The following is an 18110-nucleotide window of genomic DNA, read 5'->3' as shown; positions in this document are numbered from 1 at the left end:
TGCCCCAGCCAACCGCGGCACCCCCGACACGATCGGGGCAAGAGGGAGCCCAAGCCCTTTTGCCCCGCCGACTCCCCAACTCCCCAACTCCCCGACAATATCGGGCCAGGAGGGAGCCCAAGTCCTCCTGGCCCTGGCGACCCTACCCCCCCCCCCGCTAGTTGTTCGGGTCAGGAGGGAGCCCAAGTCCTCCTGGCCCTGGCAACCCCCCCCCGCTAGTTCGGGCCAGGAGGGAGCCCAAACCCTCCTAGCCACGGCGACCCCCCTACCCCCACCCCGCACTACATTACGGGCAGGAGGGATCCCAGGTCCTCCTGCCCTCGATGCAAACCCCCCCTCCCCCCAACGACTGCCCCCCCAAGAACCTCTGACCGCCCCCCCAGCCGACCCGTGACCCCCTGGCCGTCCCCCACGACACCCCCACCCTCCTTCTCCGTACCTTTGTGTAGTTGGCCGGACAGACGGGAGCCAAACCCGCCTGTCCGGCAGGGCCAACGATGGAATGAGGCCGGATTGGCCCATCCGTCCCAAAGCTCCGCCTACTGGTGGGGCCTAAGGTGCCTGGGCCAATCAGAATAGGCCCGGGAGCCTTAGGTCCCTCCTGGGGGCGGGGCCTTGGGCACATGGTCGGGTTGGGCCCATGTGCCTCAGGCCCCACCCCCAGGTGGGACCTAAGGCTCCCGGGTCTATTCTGATTGGCCCAGGCGCCTTAGGCCCCACCAGTAGGCGGAGCTTTGGGACAGATGGGCCAATCCAGCCTCATTCCGTCGTTGGCTGCCTGCCGGACAGGCGAGTTTGACTCCCATCTGTCCGGCCAACTACACAAAGGTACGGGGAAGGGGGTGGGGGTGTCGTGGGGGTCGGCCAGGGGGGTCGCGGGTCGGCTGGGGGGGGCAGTCGGAGGTTCTTGGGGGGGCGGTCGTTGGGGGGAGGGGGGTTTGCGTCGAGGGCAGGAGGGCCTGGGATCCCTCCTGCCCGTACTGTAGTGCGGGGTGGGGGTAGGGGGTCGCCGTGGCCAGGAGGGTTTGGGCTCCCTCCTGGCCCAAACAACTAGCGGGGGGTGGGGTCGCCAGGGCCAGGAGGTCTTGGGCTCCCTCCTGGCCCGATATTGTCGGGGAGTTGGGGAGTTGGCGGGGCAAGAGGGCTTGGGCTCCCTTTTGCCCCGATCGTGTCGGGGAGTCGGGGGGGCAAGAGGGCTTGAGCTCCCTCTTGCTCCGATCGTATCGGGGGTGCCGCAGTTGGCTGGGGCAAGAGAGCTTGAACTCCCTCTTGCCCCGATCGTGTCGGGTGTCGGGACAGCTAAGAGGAAGCAGCAGGACACCGGTAGGAGCTTCTACATGATGGGAGGGGGGGGTCGGGAGGCTGTGGGGGTGCGAGCGGTCCTTCAGGGTGGGGGTGCGGGTGCGGGTGGGAGTGCGTGCGAGCGGTCCTTCGGGGTGGGGATGCGGATGCGGGTGCGTGCGAGCGGTCCTTCGGGGTGGGGGTGTGAGCGGTCCTGCGGGGGGGTGAATCGGACGTTGGGGAGGGGAACTATGTAAAAAAAAATTTGTACAACGTGCTCACGCGTATAATGCGCAAGGGTATGCGCGGTATGTAAAAACCACGTATATCGCGCGCGTTATATGCGAGAAAATACGGTATACGTCTCTTTAGCCATAAATGACAATATTATTATTAAGACTTAGCCAAAAGGAAAGATTTATAAACTATAAAGAGTTTTACCTCATGCAAAATTGTCATTTCTTTAGTAAGACATGAACTATTTTTTTCTGAGGCCCTCCAAATACCTACAAATCCCAAATGCGGCCCTGCAAAGGCTTTGAGTTAGAGACCACTGGGTTAGACTTACAGACTAATCAATACACAAGGTAAAAAGGGACAGAACTACAATTCAATGCTTTAAAGTACAGAAAAGAACCATAGATGGAAAGAACATTAGTGAGGGAAAAGTTGAAACCTGAAAGGAAACTAATTTAAAATTTGAACGTTATCTAAAAATTAAAAGCATCTTTAAAAAGGAAACTCTTTAAGTTACTTATAAAGCGACTCAAATCATTTTCCTCTCATATGTTGAGGCAAAGTTACATTACATTACATTACATTAGGGACTTCTATTCTGCCTATACCTTGCAGTTCAAGGCAGATTACAAAAGAGCTAACTGGACATTTCCAGTGAAGTTACAACAGTTTTGGGGTTTTTGGGGGTTTTTTGGTTACAAGGGAGGAGAGGTAGCTGGATTAATTCCGGAAGAACTTGCATATTGGATATTAAATTGACTGTACGTTACTGTGTGATATTACATTAGTGATTTCTATTCTATTCCGCCTGTGCCTTGCGGTTCTAGGCGGGAAATAGATTACAGTTAGAGTACAAATAAGATTACGTTACATTTCAGGGATCTGAATACTTGGTTGGTGTTTTGGGGAGGAAGAGATTATTTAAGTGGAGGTTTGGGGGAGAATTTATTTGGAAGAGGGGGAAGGGTTGGGCTAAGATATCTGGATACATTTTTTGAAAAGTAGGGTTTTGATTTCTTTTCGAAAAGTTTTGAAGTCGCCCGTTGCCGTCAACAGGTTGGAGATGGAGTGGCTAAGTTTTGCTGCTTGCGTCGCCAGAAGGTTATCAAACATCTTTTTGCGCTGAGTGCCCTTGAGTGGAGGGAAGGCAAAAAGGTTTGGAGTGTTCCAAAGTTGCGGAGCCATCATTGAAAACATATCATGTCGTCGAGTTCCGATAACTTTCGAAGAGGGGACCACTGTGAGCTTTTGGTTAGTGGACCGGAGAGAACGCGATGTACTATAAGGAATAAGACGTTTATTAATAAATTGCGGTTCATTAGTGGAAAGAGTTTTAAATACTAAAAGTAAAATTTTAAAAGTGATACGGTGGTTAATTGGGAGCCTCAGAAAAGGAGTGACATGATCGCATTTTTTACCGTTGTGAATGAGTTTAACGGCCGTATTCTGGATTATCTGAAAGCACTTCTTGTCTTTTTGTGTGATATTTATTAACAAAGAATTACAGTAATCAAGTTTAGCAATAATTAAAGAGTGAATTAGTATATTTGGTGATTTTGGCTCGAGAAACTTAGAAATCGAGCGAATCATACGTAGCCTATAAAAACATTACTGCCTCCCTACTGAGGACAAAGATGTTCCTGATTATATGAGAAAGGAAAGAAATCGATGACTGTAGAACGCTAAGGTTTCAACACGTACCGGCGTCTAGGACAGCTTAGGCGCGATTCTATAAATGGCGCCTAGTCAATGATGTAGCAAGGATGAGTGGCGCCCGGGGGGGGGGGGGCGGCGCCTCACCACTCCTGCCCGACCCCCACGCAAGCACCCCCCTTCCCTTCCCCCGTACCTCTTTCATTTTCCCGGTGCGAGCGGCATGACGAACGTTCTGCCTGCGTCTTAACGGCTTTCCCTCTGACGTCACTTTCTAGGCGCAGGGCCCGGAAGCGATGTCAGAGATGGCTGACGCCGACGCGGGCAGCACGTTTGTGATACTGCTCGCAACGGGAAAACTAAAGAGATATGAAGGAAGGGGGTGCGTACGAATAGCATGGGGGTGTTGGGATGGAGCAAGGGGGGGTACCCCCACCAAGTTAACACCCAGGGAAAACCACCCCCCTGCCCTCCTTACTATGCCTAGTGGATGACTGACAACTGCGCTCGACGGCATTAGAGATGATGTGAGTGCGAGCAGCTTAATGCATTAAGGATAGATGTAAGTTACCCACATAAGGGGGGGCTTCAACTGCATCTCATCCATTCTCCCCTGCATCGTGCAATCCTTGCAAATAGCCACTGGGTAACTTACGCGGCATTCGCAGAATAGCACTGAGGTACACCACTGCTATTAACACAGTTTTGGAGGCCACATTATCAGAAGGATGTGAAGAGAATGGAGTCGATTCAGCAGATGGTCACCAGGATGGTCTCAGGACTTAAAGATCTCCCATATGAGGAACGTCTGAGCAGACTGCGCTTATATTCTCTCGAGGAGCGCAGACAAAGGGGAGACAATGATAGAAACATTCAAATACATCACGGGCCGCATTGAGGTGGAGGAAGAAATCTTTTTTCTTACCGGTCCCACGGCGACAAGAGGGCATTCGCTAAAACTCAGAAGGGGAAGATTTCATGGGGATACCAGGAAATACTTCTTCACCGAAAGAGTAATTGATCGATGGAATGGTCTTCCTTGTCAGGTAGTCGAGGCCAGTAACACACTCGACTTCAAGGGACGATGGGACAGACTGGTGGGGTCGCTCAAGAGGAATGCTTAATAGATGGAGTCTCAAGGGAGGGAGGGAAGCTTAATAGATGGATTCTCGAGGGAGGGAGGGAAGCTTAATAGATGGATTCTCGAGGGAGGGAGGGAAGTTTAATAGATGGATTCTCGAGAGAGGGAGGGAAGCTTAATAGATGGATTCTCAAGGGAGGGAGGGAAGCTTGATAGATGGATTCTCGAGGGAGGGAGGGAAGCTTAATAGATGGATTCTCGAGGGAGGGAGGGAAGTTTAATAGATGGATTCTCGAGAGAGGGAGGGAAGCTTAATAGATGGATTCTCAAGGGAGGGAGGGAAGCTTGATAGATGGATTCTCGAGGGAGGGAGGGAAGCTTAATAGATGGATTCTCGAGGGAGGGAGGGAAGTTTAATAGATGGATTCTCGAGAGAGGGAGGGAAGCTTAATAGATGGATTCTCAAGGGAGGGAGGGAAGCTTGATAGATGGATTCTCGAGGGAGGGATGGTTCTTGAGTGGGCAGACTTGTTGGGCCGTCGACCCTTTTCTGCCGTCATGCTCTATGTTTCTATATTTGTGAGCATATGGATGTCCATAGTGCAATGGCATTACCAGGAGAAGTGGCACATGTGATGCTGCCTATTTCCCCCCCCCCACCTTGTGAATGCTCAATTCATGAGCATAAACTGAGTGGGGAATGCCAATACTAGAAACACGCCACTGACGTCCCTGTTACTTAGACTGCATGGAGGGAGGAGGGAGGGGAGCCTCAGGCAAAGGGCATCTTCAGCTGGCAGGGTTTGGGCACCCCCACCAGCCGAGGTATTAATTTTAATTGAAGGGAAGGGGAAGCAGAGAAGAAATACATCCCCCCCCTAGAAAATGATTTCTGGCTAGGCTACACCTCATTATTGTAAGCATTGACATGTGTAAATGTGAGTGCCTCGTTTATTCCAATTTTTAAACGCCTGTTTCTTTTCTTTGCTGCAAACATAATGGTACCCACAACTTTTATCATGGCCTCCGTGTATGGTGCAATGGTTAGAGCTGCAAGCTCAGCACCCTGAGGTTGTGGGTTCAAATCCTGCGCTGCTCCCTGTGACCCTGGGCAAGTCACCTAATCCTCCACTACCCCAGGTCCATTAGATAGATTGTGAGCCCCCCGGGACAGAGAGGGAAAATGCTTGATGTACATGCGTGTAAACTGCTTTCCCCCTCCATGAGAAGAGTGGGTGAAAAAAGATGATGGGGGAGGTGCAAGAGCTGGTTCTGAGCTAAAGGAAGCTAGAGCTTCACACAGGACTGGAATAATTTGTACCCGTGCATACCTGCACAGGTGCTGGAAAGCTATTTTGCACATCAATCAACTTGGCAAAAATGGTATACTCAGCATAGCCAGTACACTTAGTTCCCCAGAGACACGAATGCCACTAGCTGCCCTTAGTGCAGAGCCACGTGCGGTTGCGTCTGATATGCTCTCCCATGTTGGCGCACAAGTTATGCGCAGATTCTATTTTAGAGAGTTGAATGGGGACAGAAATCCCAACCATCCCCGCCCGTTCCCGCCAGGATCCTCTCCGTCCCCACCCGATCCCGCCAGGATCCTCTCTGTCCCCACCTATCCCCGTCAGGATCCTCTCCGTCCCCACCCGTCCCCGCCAGGATCCTCTCTGTCCCCACCCATCCACGTCAGGATCCTCTCCGGACCCACCCGTCCCCGCCAGGATCCTCTCCGTCCCCACCCATCCCCGTCAGGATCCTCTCCATCCCCACCCGTCCCCGCCAGGATCCTCTCCGTCCCCACCCGTTCCCGTCAGGATTCTCTCCGTCCCCACCCATCCCCGCAAGGAATTACCTCCATCCCTGCCCGTCCCCATAAAAAGCAGCAATTACTTCTGACAGGATCATCAATTCCACAGTTTCTTTTGCTGTTTTCCTTGTGGAATCTCTTTGGTGGAACCCTTTTTTTGTTTTCTGTTCAGGTAATTAACTTATAAACCCCTTCTTTTACTAAGGCTGACGTGTCCATTATATTATATGGACGAACCCTGCTTCCAAAGCCTTCCATCCCCGTGGGAGTCCTGTGGGTTAGGGGGGATTCCCACGAGACCCTGCAGGACCCACGAGATTCCCGTGATCCCCATTTCCGTGCAGACCTCTATTCTATTTGCGTACAATTGTCTACTGCATCGGCCTACAGAAACTTGGTGTGACACTTGCATTGGGAAACGGTGCCTTAGAGAATGACACGGTGACTGTTTCCCTTGGCTAGCCGCGGGTAACCCGCAGAAACGGAGGAAGAAATTGACTTATTGCCGCGGGTACAGGGACAAGGCCATTCACTGCCCCATAGAGAAGTGAATGGCCTTGTGGAAAATGTGAGCCCACCGAAACCCCCTCCCCCAACCCTACTCTACTGCCATATAGATGCCACCTGCAGCCATAAGGGCTATTGAAATTGTAGACAGGTGGATATAGTAGATTTTGGGGGTGTTTTGGGGGATCACCATAATCTACAAGGGAGTTCTGGTGAGAGATTTGTGGCACCCTTTATGTCAAGTTCACAGCAGTGCCCTCTAAGGTGCCCCACTGCTCTGTTTGCCACGTCTGGGTGGCCAGTCCATTACGGGACTGGCCCCTCCCACGTCCAAATGCTCTTGTTCTGGGCGCTTGGAACTTGGATGAAATTTTGGTCAAAAATGTATTATAAAGATAGCTGTCCTGGCGGCCTGGGCATCCCAATTACCTGGAAGTCCAGATAGAGGATTTTTTTTGGGGAAAAAAAAGTATTTCTAGACTTATGGTAGTTTGCCTTTCGACAATAGGCGTTTCCTTAGTGCCGATTTGGACGTCTAGCATCACACGTCCAAATCGGTCTTTGACGTATGTTTTGAACATGGCCCTCTTGGTCTTGTATGGCTGGCAGCTGAGATATAGCCACGTGGCCAGGAGTGAGTGGATCAATTAGATGGGTCAAAGGGCTTTTTCTCTTGCAGTTCTCCTATGTTACTTTGTCACTGTCAGATTGATTTAGTAGAGAATGAGGCCTTCTACTGGCCAAAAGCCGAGATCTGGGTATTTATGAAGAGAATGGATCTTGGTGTGCCATGCTGCTTCAGACAGCATGCCAAAGGTTTATGCAACAGCATTTTTTCGCTCTTGCAGAGCATTCGAAATCCTTCCATTGAAGATGCATTTTCTACCATCAAGGATGAAAGATTGCTATTTTTTTTTCCTTTTCTTTATTCATTTACCCTTTTGATTGATATACAGTTGGACCATGTAATTGAATTGGACCGTATTTAAGAGTCAGTGGGGATGATGAGTGCGGGCAGCTGTTTTTGGCCTCCTGCCTCTTTGTTTGAATTCCTTATTTCGATTCAGGAGATATTATTGGCATGACAATATGTATGATCCTTGCAATAATGTACATCATTAGATGTACTAAAGGGGTTTTTTTTAATTTCAATTTTGCATCGTGAGAAAAAGGCTCAGGGCTTAGTGGGCGCCAAATCAATGCGCATTGAGTTTTGGGGGTTTTTTAAAAAATAAATAAATAAATGGTGATCCAATTTGGATGTAGTGCTTAGTGCTGAGATCGCATTCTATTTTGGGCGCGAGGATTTACGCCAACAGAAACCCGCTGTAAATCTCTGCATCTGAATTAGGCACAGATCCCTTAAATTCTGAATCAAAGAGGCAATAGAAATTGCAAGGCACCCCAATAACTACAGTGCAGATAAAGGGCTCTCCATTAGAGAATGACACGGTGACAAAATTCATCACCGTCCCCGTCCCTGTGGATAACCGCAGGAAATAATCCCATGTCATTTTCTAGTGTCTATTTCAACCTCAGTCCTTCTTCAAAGCAAAGCTTGCGGGTCAGTGGTTGTGGCCATTCATACTCTGATTCTTATGGGAGCCAAGGATAATGAAGCCATTGTGACATCACTGATGTGATTGGCTCTTAGGCACTGGTGGAATGAGGCATTATGACATCACAATATCTGCTCTGGATACCAGAGACTGTCATTCTGTAGTGTCTGTTTCAACCTCGGTCCTTCTACACCAGCATTCTTCAGAGCAAAGCTTGCGGGTCAGTGGTTGTGGCCATTCATACTCTGATTCTTCCCTCTCTCCGTAAAGAATGACAAGAAGATGGTTTCCCGCGGTTATCCATGGGGACGGGAACGGTGATGAATTTGTTACCGTGTCATTCTCTACTCTCCATAAACAAAGCATGGCAACCTCTCATCCAAAAGAGACTTAGGGCTCCTTTTACTAAGCTGCGTTAGGGCTTTAACACGTGGAATAGTGCACGCTACATTGCCCCTACCGCTAGACCTTAATGCCAGCATTGAGCTGGCATTAAGTTCTAGCCACGTAGCACGCGGTAATTTCCCGCGTGCGCTAGAAACCCTAGCGCACCTCAGTAAAAGGAGCCCGTAGTGCAAAAAGGGCTGGGGCCGAGGACAAACGCCTTCTCGCGCTACCTCAAAAAGTCCCAGCCTCTTTTCTGACAGAATTTAAAAGTGGGACCTCAGATTCTCTCTCCAGACATTAAAAATTGGGTCCCGAATGCTCCCGCCAATATCCAACATTCAAACCTGGATTTCCAACGAACTTTCCCGCCAAAATTCAAATGTAAGCTTGGGAGGGAGGGGTTGCTGCTCTTGCCAGGAACGTTCCAGAGGTACGGGGAAAGGAAGCGGCGTGGGGAAGGAGCGTGTGGAGGGGAATGGAGAAGAGGGTGGGGGAGGGGCGCCTCTCACCTTCGCTACACCACTGGGCTTGACACTCCAATACGGCCTTTGAAAGGCCTGGGGAAGAAAGGCGGGAGCATCGAGGAAAGATTCGGCTAGTGGCACAGATGCTTGCCTCAGGAAGTGAGTTTTAAGAGAAACATAGAAACATAGAAAATGACGGCAGAAAAGGGCCTCGGCCCATCAAGTCTGCCCACTCTAATGACCCACCCCCGTAACTTCACCCCCCCCCCCCAAGAGATCCCTCATGCCTATCCCATTTTTTCTTAAAATCTCTGGCCTCAATCACCTGCAGTGGAAGTTCATTCCAATGATCAACCACCCTTTCGGTGAAGAAATACTTCCTGGTGTCGCCATGAAATTTCCCGCCCCTGATTTTCAGCGGATGCCCTCTTGTGGCCATGGAAAAAAGATATCATCTTCCACCTCAGTACGGCCCGTGATATATTTTAAACGTCTCAATCATGTCTCCCCTTTCTCTACGTTCCTCAAGTGAGTATAGCTGCAATTTACTCAGCCGTATGGGAGATCCTTGAGTCCCGAGACCATCCTGGTGGCTAAAGTCTAAAGCCTTTGTCTAGTTTAAGGTTTAAGCTCCAAGTTTACAAGAGCTAAAATTGCGGTTTAAAATTAAAAAAAAAAAAGTAAAAAAAGAGCAATACAATGAACAGAAGAAGGACAAAAATATGGTCAAAACTGATATGAAAGGTAATGGGGATGGGAAAGATTTAGGCCCTCTTTTCCAAAGGCGCGCTAAGCGTTTTAGTGCAGATTTAGCACGCGCTAAATCAACGCATGTGCTACCCGCTAACACGTTCATAGGATAACATGCGTGCGTTAGCGCTTAGCGCGTGTTTAGCGCACGCTAAAAAAACTTAGCGCACCTTTGTAAAAGAGGGGGGTAAAATTACATCGAAGTCTAAAATGCAAAGAAAAGGTAAGTAAGAAGGGGAAGGGAGACAACAAATAGGGAAAGGACGCTGAAGGAGGGTGGAGAAAAGACAATATCTTGAGTTTTGGTACGGCCTCTTGAAATAGAAAAGTTTTAAGTTTGGTTTTGAATTTGTCGAGGGAGTTGTCCCGAGCGGAGGTGTGATGGCATTGCATTCCAGAGGGAGAGGGGCTGTGACGGAGAATACACTTCTCCCTCCATATTCGCTGTGATAGGGGATTAACAGACCCGCGAATACAGAAAAAAAACCGCAAATAACTTTTTCATAGGTTATTTGCGGTTTTCTATTAAAAACCATCGTGAATAGGGTGAAACCGAGAATAACATAGTGGGAGACCTGGCCTGTTCCTGAAGGAGAGGCAAAGCACGGTGAAGAAAGCGCCGGGAAGCGGCGATTTTCACTCTAAACGCTTGGAATCAGCAATTTCTCTAAGCAAGCTGACGTAATTTGGGGGGAAGAGCCAGCACCGCGAATAATCGAAACTGCGATTGCTGAAACCGTGAATACGGAGAGAGAAGTGTATAGTGTTTCGGGTGTAGAAGAGTTCTTTAAGTGAGGGAATAGTCAGTAGATTCTGATCAGCGGTTCTCAGGGCCCGAAGAGAAACATATAGAAAGAGATGTTTGTCTAGGAATGATGGGGAATGTGTGAGTTTAATCTTGAAGACCAGTAGACTGTTATAAGTTATTTGATGCGAAACAGGGAAGCCAACGGGTTTCACGGAGTAATGGTCATCAAGCTTGTCACAATGGAACAGATGGCTCAGAAGGCGTTCCTTGAAGAGGTTAAATTACTCTGGGTCCTATACTGTGGGCAGACACTTGCAGTCTCTGGTATATTCATACATTTTCCAGTCTGGCTTCTAATGCACACAGTGCCAGCTGTTCTGACTGGTGTTTGTCCACCACCTCTGTTTCCCTAAGTCTGAGTGACTTATTTCAAGCGTATTGGTGCCGCCTGCTTGACTGGTGTCATCGCCAAAAATCTCTCTCAAAAGCTCTTGCCCTCCCATCCGGTTCTGGCACGCGTGAGTCAGCGATGTCTAGGCCATCCCAAGAATAATGTTGTATTAATATTAGCAAAAGCAGTAAGTGAAACAGGAGAAGGTAAATTCTCATCGGCTGTGGGAACTAATTTTCTATCAGACAATTGAGATAGGCTTTTAGCACGGTGACATGGCAAAGTCCTAAGTAAAACCAGTCTGTGTTTATTGGCATTTGACATACAGAAAGGGTGGGAGATGCGTGCAATAGTCTGTAGACAAAGACTGTGTCTGAATTCAAGAAAGCGTGGGACAGGCACTTGGGGTCTCTTAGGGAGAGGAGAAGATAGTTAATGCTGTGGATGGGCAGACTGGATGGGCCATTTGGTAGGCCTTTATCTGCCATCATGTTTCTATGTTTCTATAATCTTAAAGCTCTATGACCTCACAATGCAGGTGTAAAGAGCCTTAGCCAATAGGGAGAGGAGGAGATAGTGGATGCTGAGAATGGGTCATTTGGCCTTTATCTGCTATCATGTTTCTATGTTTCTATAACCTTAAAGTTCTATGACCTCACAATGCAAGTGTTAAGAGCCTTAGCCTTTAATCATAAAGCTCTATGACCTCACAATGCAAGTGTTAAGAGCCTTAGCCTATAATCATAAAGCTCTATGACCTCACAATGCAGGTGTAAAGAGCCTTAGCCAATAGGAAGAGGAGGTGCAAATGTTAAGAGCCTTAGCCAATAGGGAGAGGAGGAGCTAGTGGATGCTGTGGATGAGCAGACTGGATGGACCATTTGGCCTTTACCTGCCACCATGTTTTTATGTTTCTAAGTTCAGAGCAGTGTACAATTTTATTTTTAGTCAGGTACTCTTAAGTATGTGTCCCAGCAGGCTCAAAAACTATCTATGGTCCCTGGGGCAACGGAAGGTTAAGTGACTTGCTCAGGGTCACAAGGAGTGGCACTGGGATTGAACCTGCAAACTCAGGATGCTGAGGCAACAGCTTTAACCACTAGGCCACGCTACTGTTTTAAAGGAGGAGAAAAATGGGGTGAGCAGGTACACAGGGGAGATATGATGCAGATGGTTAAATACTTGAAAGCTGTTAATATAGAACCAAATCTTTTCCAGAGAAGAGAAAATGGTAAAACTAGAGGGCATAATTTGAGGTTGCAAGGAGGAAGACTGAGGAGCAACATTAGGAAATTCTTCTTCACGGAGAGGGTGGTAGAAGCCTGGAATGCCCTCCCGAGGGAAGTGGTGGAGAGGAAAACAGTGATGGGATTCAAAAAAGCGTGGGATAAACATAGAGGATCTCTAATTAGAAAATGAAGCATGTAAATTAAAGAGCTAAGGCTGGTACTGGATAGACTTGCATGGTCTGTGTCCCACATGTGATGATTTGGTGTAGGATTGGGCTGGGGAGGGCATCAATGGGAACTCCACTAATTTGGAACATGAGGACGTTACTGGCCAGACTTTATGGTAGATATTCTGAAAAACAGGATGGTTGGATTGGCTGGTGTGAGCTTAGAACCTAGGACAATACCAGGTGGACTTTATAGTCTGTGACCCAGAAACATCAAAGAAGAGACAAGTTAATTTAATCATGTATTTTTAATGGGCAGAATGGATGGACCATTCAGGTCTTTATCTGCCGTCATATACTATGTTACTTGGCAGAAACCCACAGAGTAGCAACATTTCAGAGCTGAGATTGTGATGTCATAATGCCTCATTCCACCAATGCCCAGGAGCCAACCTCAGCAGTGATGTCACAATGGCTTGATTAGACGGCAACTTCAGCATTTGGAACCTAGAAGAATACCAGGTGGTCTTTACAGTCTATGGCCCAGAAATATCAAAGAAGAGACAAGTTTGGGATAAAAAGAATGAGTTCTGCCTGGCTTTGTAGAGAAGAACGTTGTGTATGAATTTAATGCTGATTTTAGTACACTATTTACATGTGTAGATGTCTTGGCCTGCACAAAGGCCAAGGAGGCATATTTTTGGCATGGCTTGGACAGTCCGAAAAATTTCATGATCTTTCATTTTACATCAGGAATACGAATATATATTAATACGTTACAAGTTCAGCTTTTACGCCCAAAAGTGTAAGCAAAGTGCATGACAAAGTCCCTCCTGAGAGACTCCTGAGGAAATGAAAAAGTCATGGGATAGGAGGCGATGTCTTATTGTGGAACGGGAACTGATTAAAGGATAGAAAACAGAGACCAAAGCTAAATGGTCAATTTTCTCAACGGAGAAAGGTGAATAGTCGAGTGCTCAAAGGATCTCTACTGGGTCTGCTGATTCGTAACACTGATAAATGAGGTGGAAATGGGAACAACAAGCGAGGTGATGAAATTTGCAGATGACACAAAGTTGTTCAATGTTATCAAGTGGCAAGAGAATTGCGAGGAGGTGCATGATGTGCTGGTGAAATTGAGGAACGGCTGAGGAAATTTAACGTGGACACGTGACAAGTGACGCATTTGGGGAAAGAGCAACATGATGCAAGGTTCCATTAGGGGTCAACACCTAGGAAAACAATCTAGGCATTATCGTGGAGAAGTAGGATAATCGGTTCATAGACAACCCCGCGAAAGACAAAGGCGCGCGCCGAAGAAAATGACAGTTTTTAGGGGCTCCGACGGGGATTTTTGTTGGGGAGCCCCCCCCCCAGTTTACTTAATAGAGATTGCGCCGGCATTGTGGGGGGTTTGGAGGGTTGTAACCCTCCACATTTTACTGTAAACTTAACTTTTCCCCTAAAAACAGGGAAAAAGTGAAGTTTTCAGTAAAATGTGGGGGGTTACAACCCCCCAAACCCCCCACAACGCGGCACAATCTCTATTAAGTAAACTAGGGGGGTTCCCCCCCACGCCCCCCCCGTCAGAGCCCTAAAAACAGTAATTTTCTGCGGTGCGCGCCTCCGTGCTGCGCTCAATTGTCTGCGCGCGCCTTTGTCCCGGCGCGCTTTTGACCTGACACCGAATAATCACACAACCTCTAGATTGCTCTTTGCCATGATTTCACTCTGATCGTTGTGCGCAGTTCTGATCACCGCGTGTCGGAAAAGATAAGGCAAAACCCTCAACATACAACTAAGCTCTGCAATTCATTGATGGACAATATATTTATTTATTTATTTAATTCATTTTCTATCCTGTTGTCACCAAAAAGCTCAAAACGGCTTACAGGTTAAACATACCGTATTTTTCGGACCTTAAGATGCACTTTTTCCACCCCCGAAAAGGGGGTGCGTCTTATGGATCGAATACACTGCCCCCCCCCCCCCGGTACCTTTTTTTAGTGGCGGTGGTCCAGCGCGGTCTCCTGGATGGCTGCCTTTATCTTAGAAGAGCGACGCACAATGCAGCTCTGCAGCCAATCACAGAGCGGCGCGGGACCAGGCAGGAAGCACAAAGGTCGCACTCCTGCATTGTGCGTCGCTCTTCTAAGACAAAGGCAGCTGACCAGGAGACCGTGGTGGACCACTGCCACTAAAAAAGATACTGGACTCCTGCTGGACAGCTGCATTTCATTGCAGAGCAGCACACAATGCAGGAGCGCGACCTTTGCACTTCGTGCTTGGTCCCGCGCCGCTCTGTGATTGGCTGCAGTCAGTTCCCCATCACGAGAATTGACTGCAGCCAATCACAGAGTGGCGCGGAACAAGGCAGGAAGTGCAAAGGTTGCGCTCCTGCGCTGTGCGTCGCTCTGCAAGGAGAAAGGCAGCCATCCAGCAGGAGACCGCGCTGGACTACCGCCACTTAAAAAAGGGGAGGGGGAGGTGTATTCGGTCCATAAGACGCACCCACTTTTCCACCCCCTTTTTGGACCAAAAAACACAGTTGGTACCAATGCACACCTTTCATTGGTTGCTGCAGCTTCTGATAAAATATGTGGGGAGAGTGTGGTGCAGTGGTTAGAGCGCCCTGAGGTTATGGGTTCAAATCCCACCCTGCTCCTTGTGACTCTGGGCAAGTCACTTAATCCCCACATTGCCCCAGGTACATTAGATAGATTGTGAGCCCCCCCGGAACAGACAGAGAAAAATGCTTTGAGGCCTGAATATGCACCACTTAGGTTATAAATAGTTTATGGATGTTATAAATAAAATAATGTGGAGGCTTAACTATTCACTCATTGGCTTGGTATAGAAACTTGCAAAGTTGAGATGTAATACATACGTGAAAATAATTGTTCTATCCCAGGGGTAGGGAACTCCGGGCCTCGAGAGCCGTATTCCAGTTGGGTTTTCAGGATGTCCCCAATGAATATGCATTGAAAGCAGTGCATGCAAATAGATCTCATGCATATTCATTGGGGACATCCTGAAAACCCGACTGGAGTATGGCTCTCGAGGACCGGAGTGCCCTACCCCTGTTCTATACAGTTAATAATAACATTAGTATGTTCATGCTATAAGTCAGTGGTTCCCAAACCTGTCCTGGGGGACCCCCCAGCCAGTCAGGTTTTCAAGATATCCCTAATGAATATGCATGAGAGAGATTTGCATACCTGTCACTTCCATTATATGCAAATCTCTCTCATGCATATTCATTAGGGATATCTTGAAAACCTGACTGGCTGGGGGTCCCCCAGGACAGGTTTGGGAACCACTGCTATAAGTGGATTAATAGGTGTAATAGTTTATCATTTAAACACTTTTAATGGATATTGTTTGAATATGATGTGGCAATCGAGGTGTTTTGAGATAAGTGAGGGCTTTTTTCTAGGATTGAAATCTGGAACTGAGAAGTCTCAGCCTAAGTTTACCTTTATGTCAGTTTCTGAGATCCTTTGTCCTCTCATGTCCTCTCATGTCTACTTGACACTTATCATTTGCTGCATTGAGGGACGCTGATTTGATTTTGAGCTGTTGCTTATTAGGGGTTCTGTTTGGGTTGCCAGATCTTACGATTGTAAAATTTGGCCCCCCTAGACCCGCCCCCCAGGCCCGCCCATCTCCACCCCAGTCCCCCAGAGCTCCGCCCCCCTACTGCCTGCTTTGGTCGGGCAGGAGGCAATCCGCGCAAGTGTGGGTGGCGTGCGATGATGTCACATGCGCAGATTGCCTCCTGCCCGACGCGATTGAGAGGGGGGCTTTTTAAAACCCGGACACAGGGCCGGGTTTTGAAAAGCTGTCCGGACCCCCGGACACACGTCCTGAAAAGGAGGACGTGTCCGAGGAAATCTGAATCTCTGGTAACCCTAGTTCTGTTTCCATCTCTTTATTTTTGTGGTGTAGGTAAAAACTTCCCAGGAATGCTAGGCATTCATGGAAGATTAAAAATGAGGATTTGGGAGTGACTTTAATGTCCATCGTGGCTGCTTTTTGCCCTTCCTAAAAATTAAGAGATGCGCCATAGTCTATGGTGAGATGCTCAGGGGGATCATTCATTACCTTCGGCATGAAACGGTGTCTAGTAACAGGCCAGGCGGGCCTATTTGATGGATAAAACATCAAATAGACACTTGTGTGAGCAAAACCGCACTCTGTTTAACAGCTGTTGACCATCTTGGTTTGAGTTCAAACCGATCGTCTAACCCAACTTTCATGCAGAAATCCCTGCAAATGTTTAAATACTTGAACGATGACATCAAGGGCCGGCTGGGAACTGCTCTAATTGCTCTGTTATGTTGACCTCTCATTTATTCGACACAACCCCGTGACACGTAGGCAGGGTATAGAATAGGGAGGGATGTTTGATGCAGCCCGATGAGTAACTCTACGTCTTTTCTATTTCAGGCAATGTAACAAAACGTCCAACGGCAGCGACAGCTGTGACCTGATGTGTTGCGGCAGAGGCTATAACCCGTACATGGACAAAGTGGTTGAGAGATGCCACTGCAAGTACCACTGGTGTTGCTACGTGACCTGTAAAAAATGTGAGCGGACCGTTGAGAGGTACGTTTGCAAGTGAGAAGTACCTCTCGTAGTTTTTTTGTCAATGGAACTAAGGCACTTTTCCAGTAAGGAAGGAGACTCTTCTTCTTGGACCATGTGCTATTTCCTAAAGACTTTGCCGTAGGGACTGAGCCTTGTTTCGTTAACAAAAATCGAAGGGAACTTTTTGTGCCTTCCACGCAAAGTACGAAGATCAGACGTACCAAACAATTTCTGAAAAGATGGAGAGAAGCCGACCAACCAATTAGGCTTTCTGAAAGCCTAGATATCAAGTGCTCTTAACGCCATCGACAAATGAGTGGCTTTCTTTTTTAGAAATTTGATACTGTAAATATTAAAACGTGAGACCACATCTCCTCATCTGTCTCGCCATGGATGAGGCATGGATTACCGTACGCTCCTTTGGTGAGCTCCAACAGCTTTTCCCCGTGGATGCGCTGGGAGATGCTCTGTGTGGGATCTTTTTGTTCCGCAAGGAATCAGCCAGTGAAAGCATAAAAAGGCCAAGAGCAAAAGGACATTAGCAGAAGGACATGTTCTGAGGAAGGTGACTGCCGGAGGAGGGTCTTCGTTAAATATCGAATGTTGACTGCCTTGGACAGTTGAGTAGACTTGCCATGAAGACTGCATCGTACCACAATAGTGGATGTAAATATTTTCTTCTCTTTGCTGAACATACAGAAATATTTATAAATGTATTAGGTGCTCTTCTCTACTTTACTCTTTATATATATGTATATATAAATATATATATATATATATGTATATTAAACATGCCTAAAATACTATAAAATAAATTCTGAAAATGCAATGGTTTAAAAATAGAAGCGTATAATTATTCCTTGTATTTGAAATGTCTACCTGATCTCCATCTTAGGGGGACTTGTACTAAAGTGTGCAAAGTTTTTGCACTTAACACATCCTAACAGCAAAAATCAGTATTTACTTAGGCGTAAAGGCTGCACGCAAATTGTTGGGAGTACGCCCAGCACATCCTCTGGAATTAACACTTGGACCTGTGAATTAGTGCCACTCACTCTAACTCAGGGATCTCAAAGTCCCTCCTTGACAGCCTCAATCCAGTTGGGTTTTCAGGATTTCCCCAGTGAATATGCATTGTAAGCAGTGCATGCACATAGATCTCATGCATATTCATTAGGGAAATCCTGAAAACCCGACTGGATTGTGGCCCTCAAGGAGGGACTTTGAGACCCCTGGTTCTGGCCACATAGACA

General features: G+C 47.8%; 1 protein-coding gene across 3 annotated transcripts in view; it reads left to right on the top strand.

Annotated features, from left to right (window-relative positions):
* The window catches only part of WNT11 (Wnt family member 11), a 156679-nt gene extending 138785 nt beyond the window's left edge, over positions 1–17894 (top strand). For all 3 annotated transcript variants that reach the window (XM_033947704.1, XM_033947707.1, XM_033947706.1), the window contains exon 6: positions 16717–17894. In XM_033947704.1, the coding sequence (XP_033803595.1) occupies positions 16717–16891 (175 nt within the window). In that variant the 3' untranslated portion in view covers positions 16892–17894. The remainder of the gene's footprint in view (positions 1–16716) is intronic.
* The last annotated feature ends 216 nt before the right edge of the window (positions 17895–18110 follow it).

This window comes from Geotrypetes seraphini, chromosome 6, assembly GCF_902459505.1.
Source record: "Geotrypetes seraphini chromosome 6, aGeoSer1.1, whole genome shotgun sequence".
Classification (NCBI taxonomy): domain Eukaryota; kingdom Metazoa; phylum Chordata; class Amphibia; order Gymnophiona; family Dermophiidae; genus Geotrypetes; species Geotrypetes seraphini.
The sequence above is the reverse complement of the archived record's forward strand: the minus strand, read 5'-3'. Positions and strand labels throughout refer to the sequence as shown.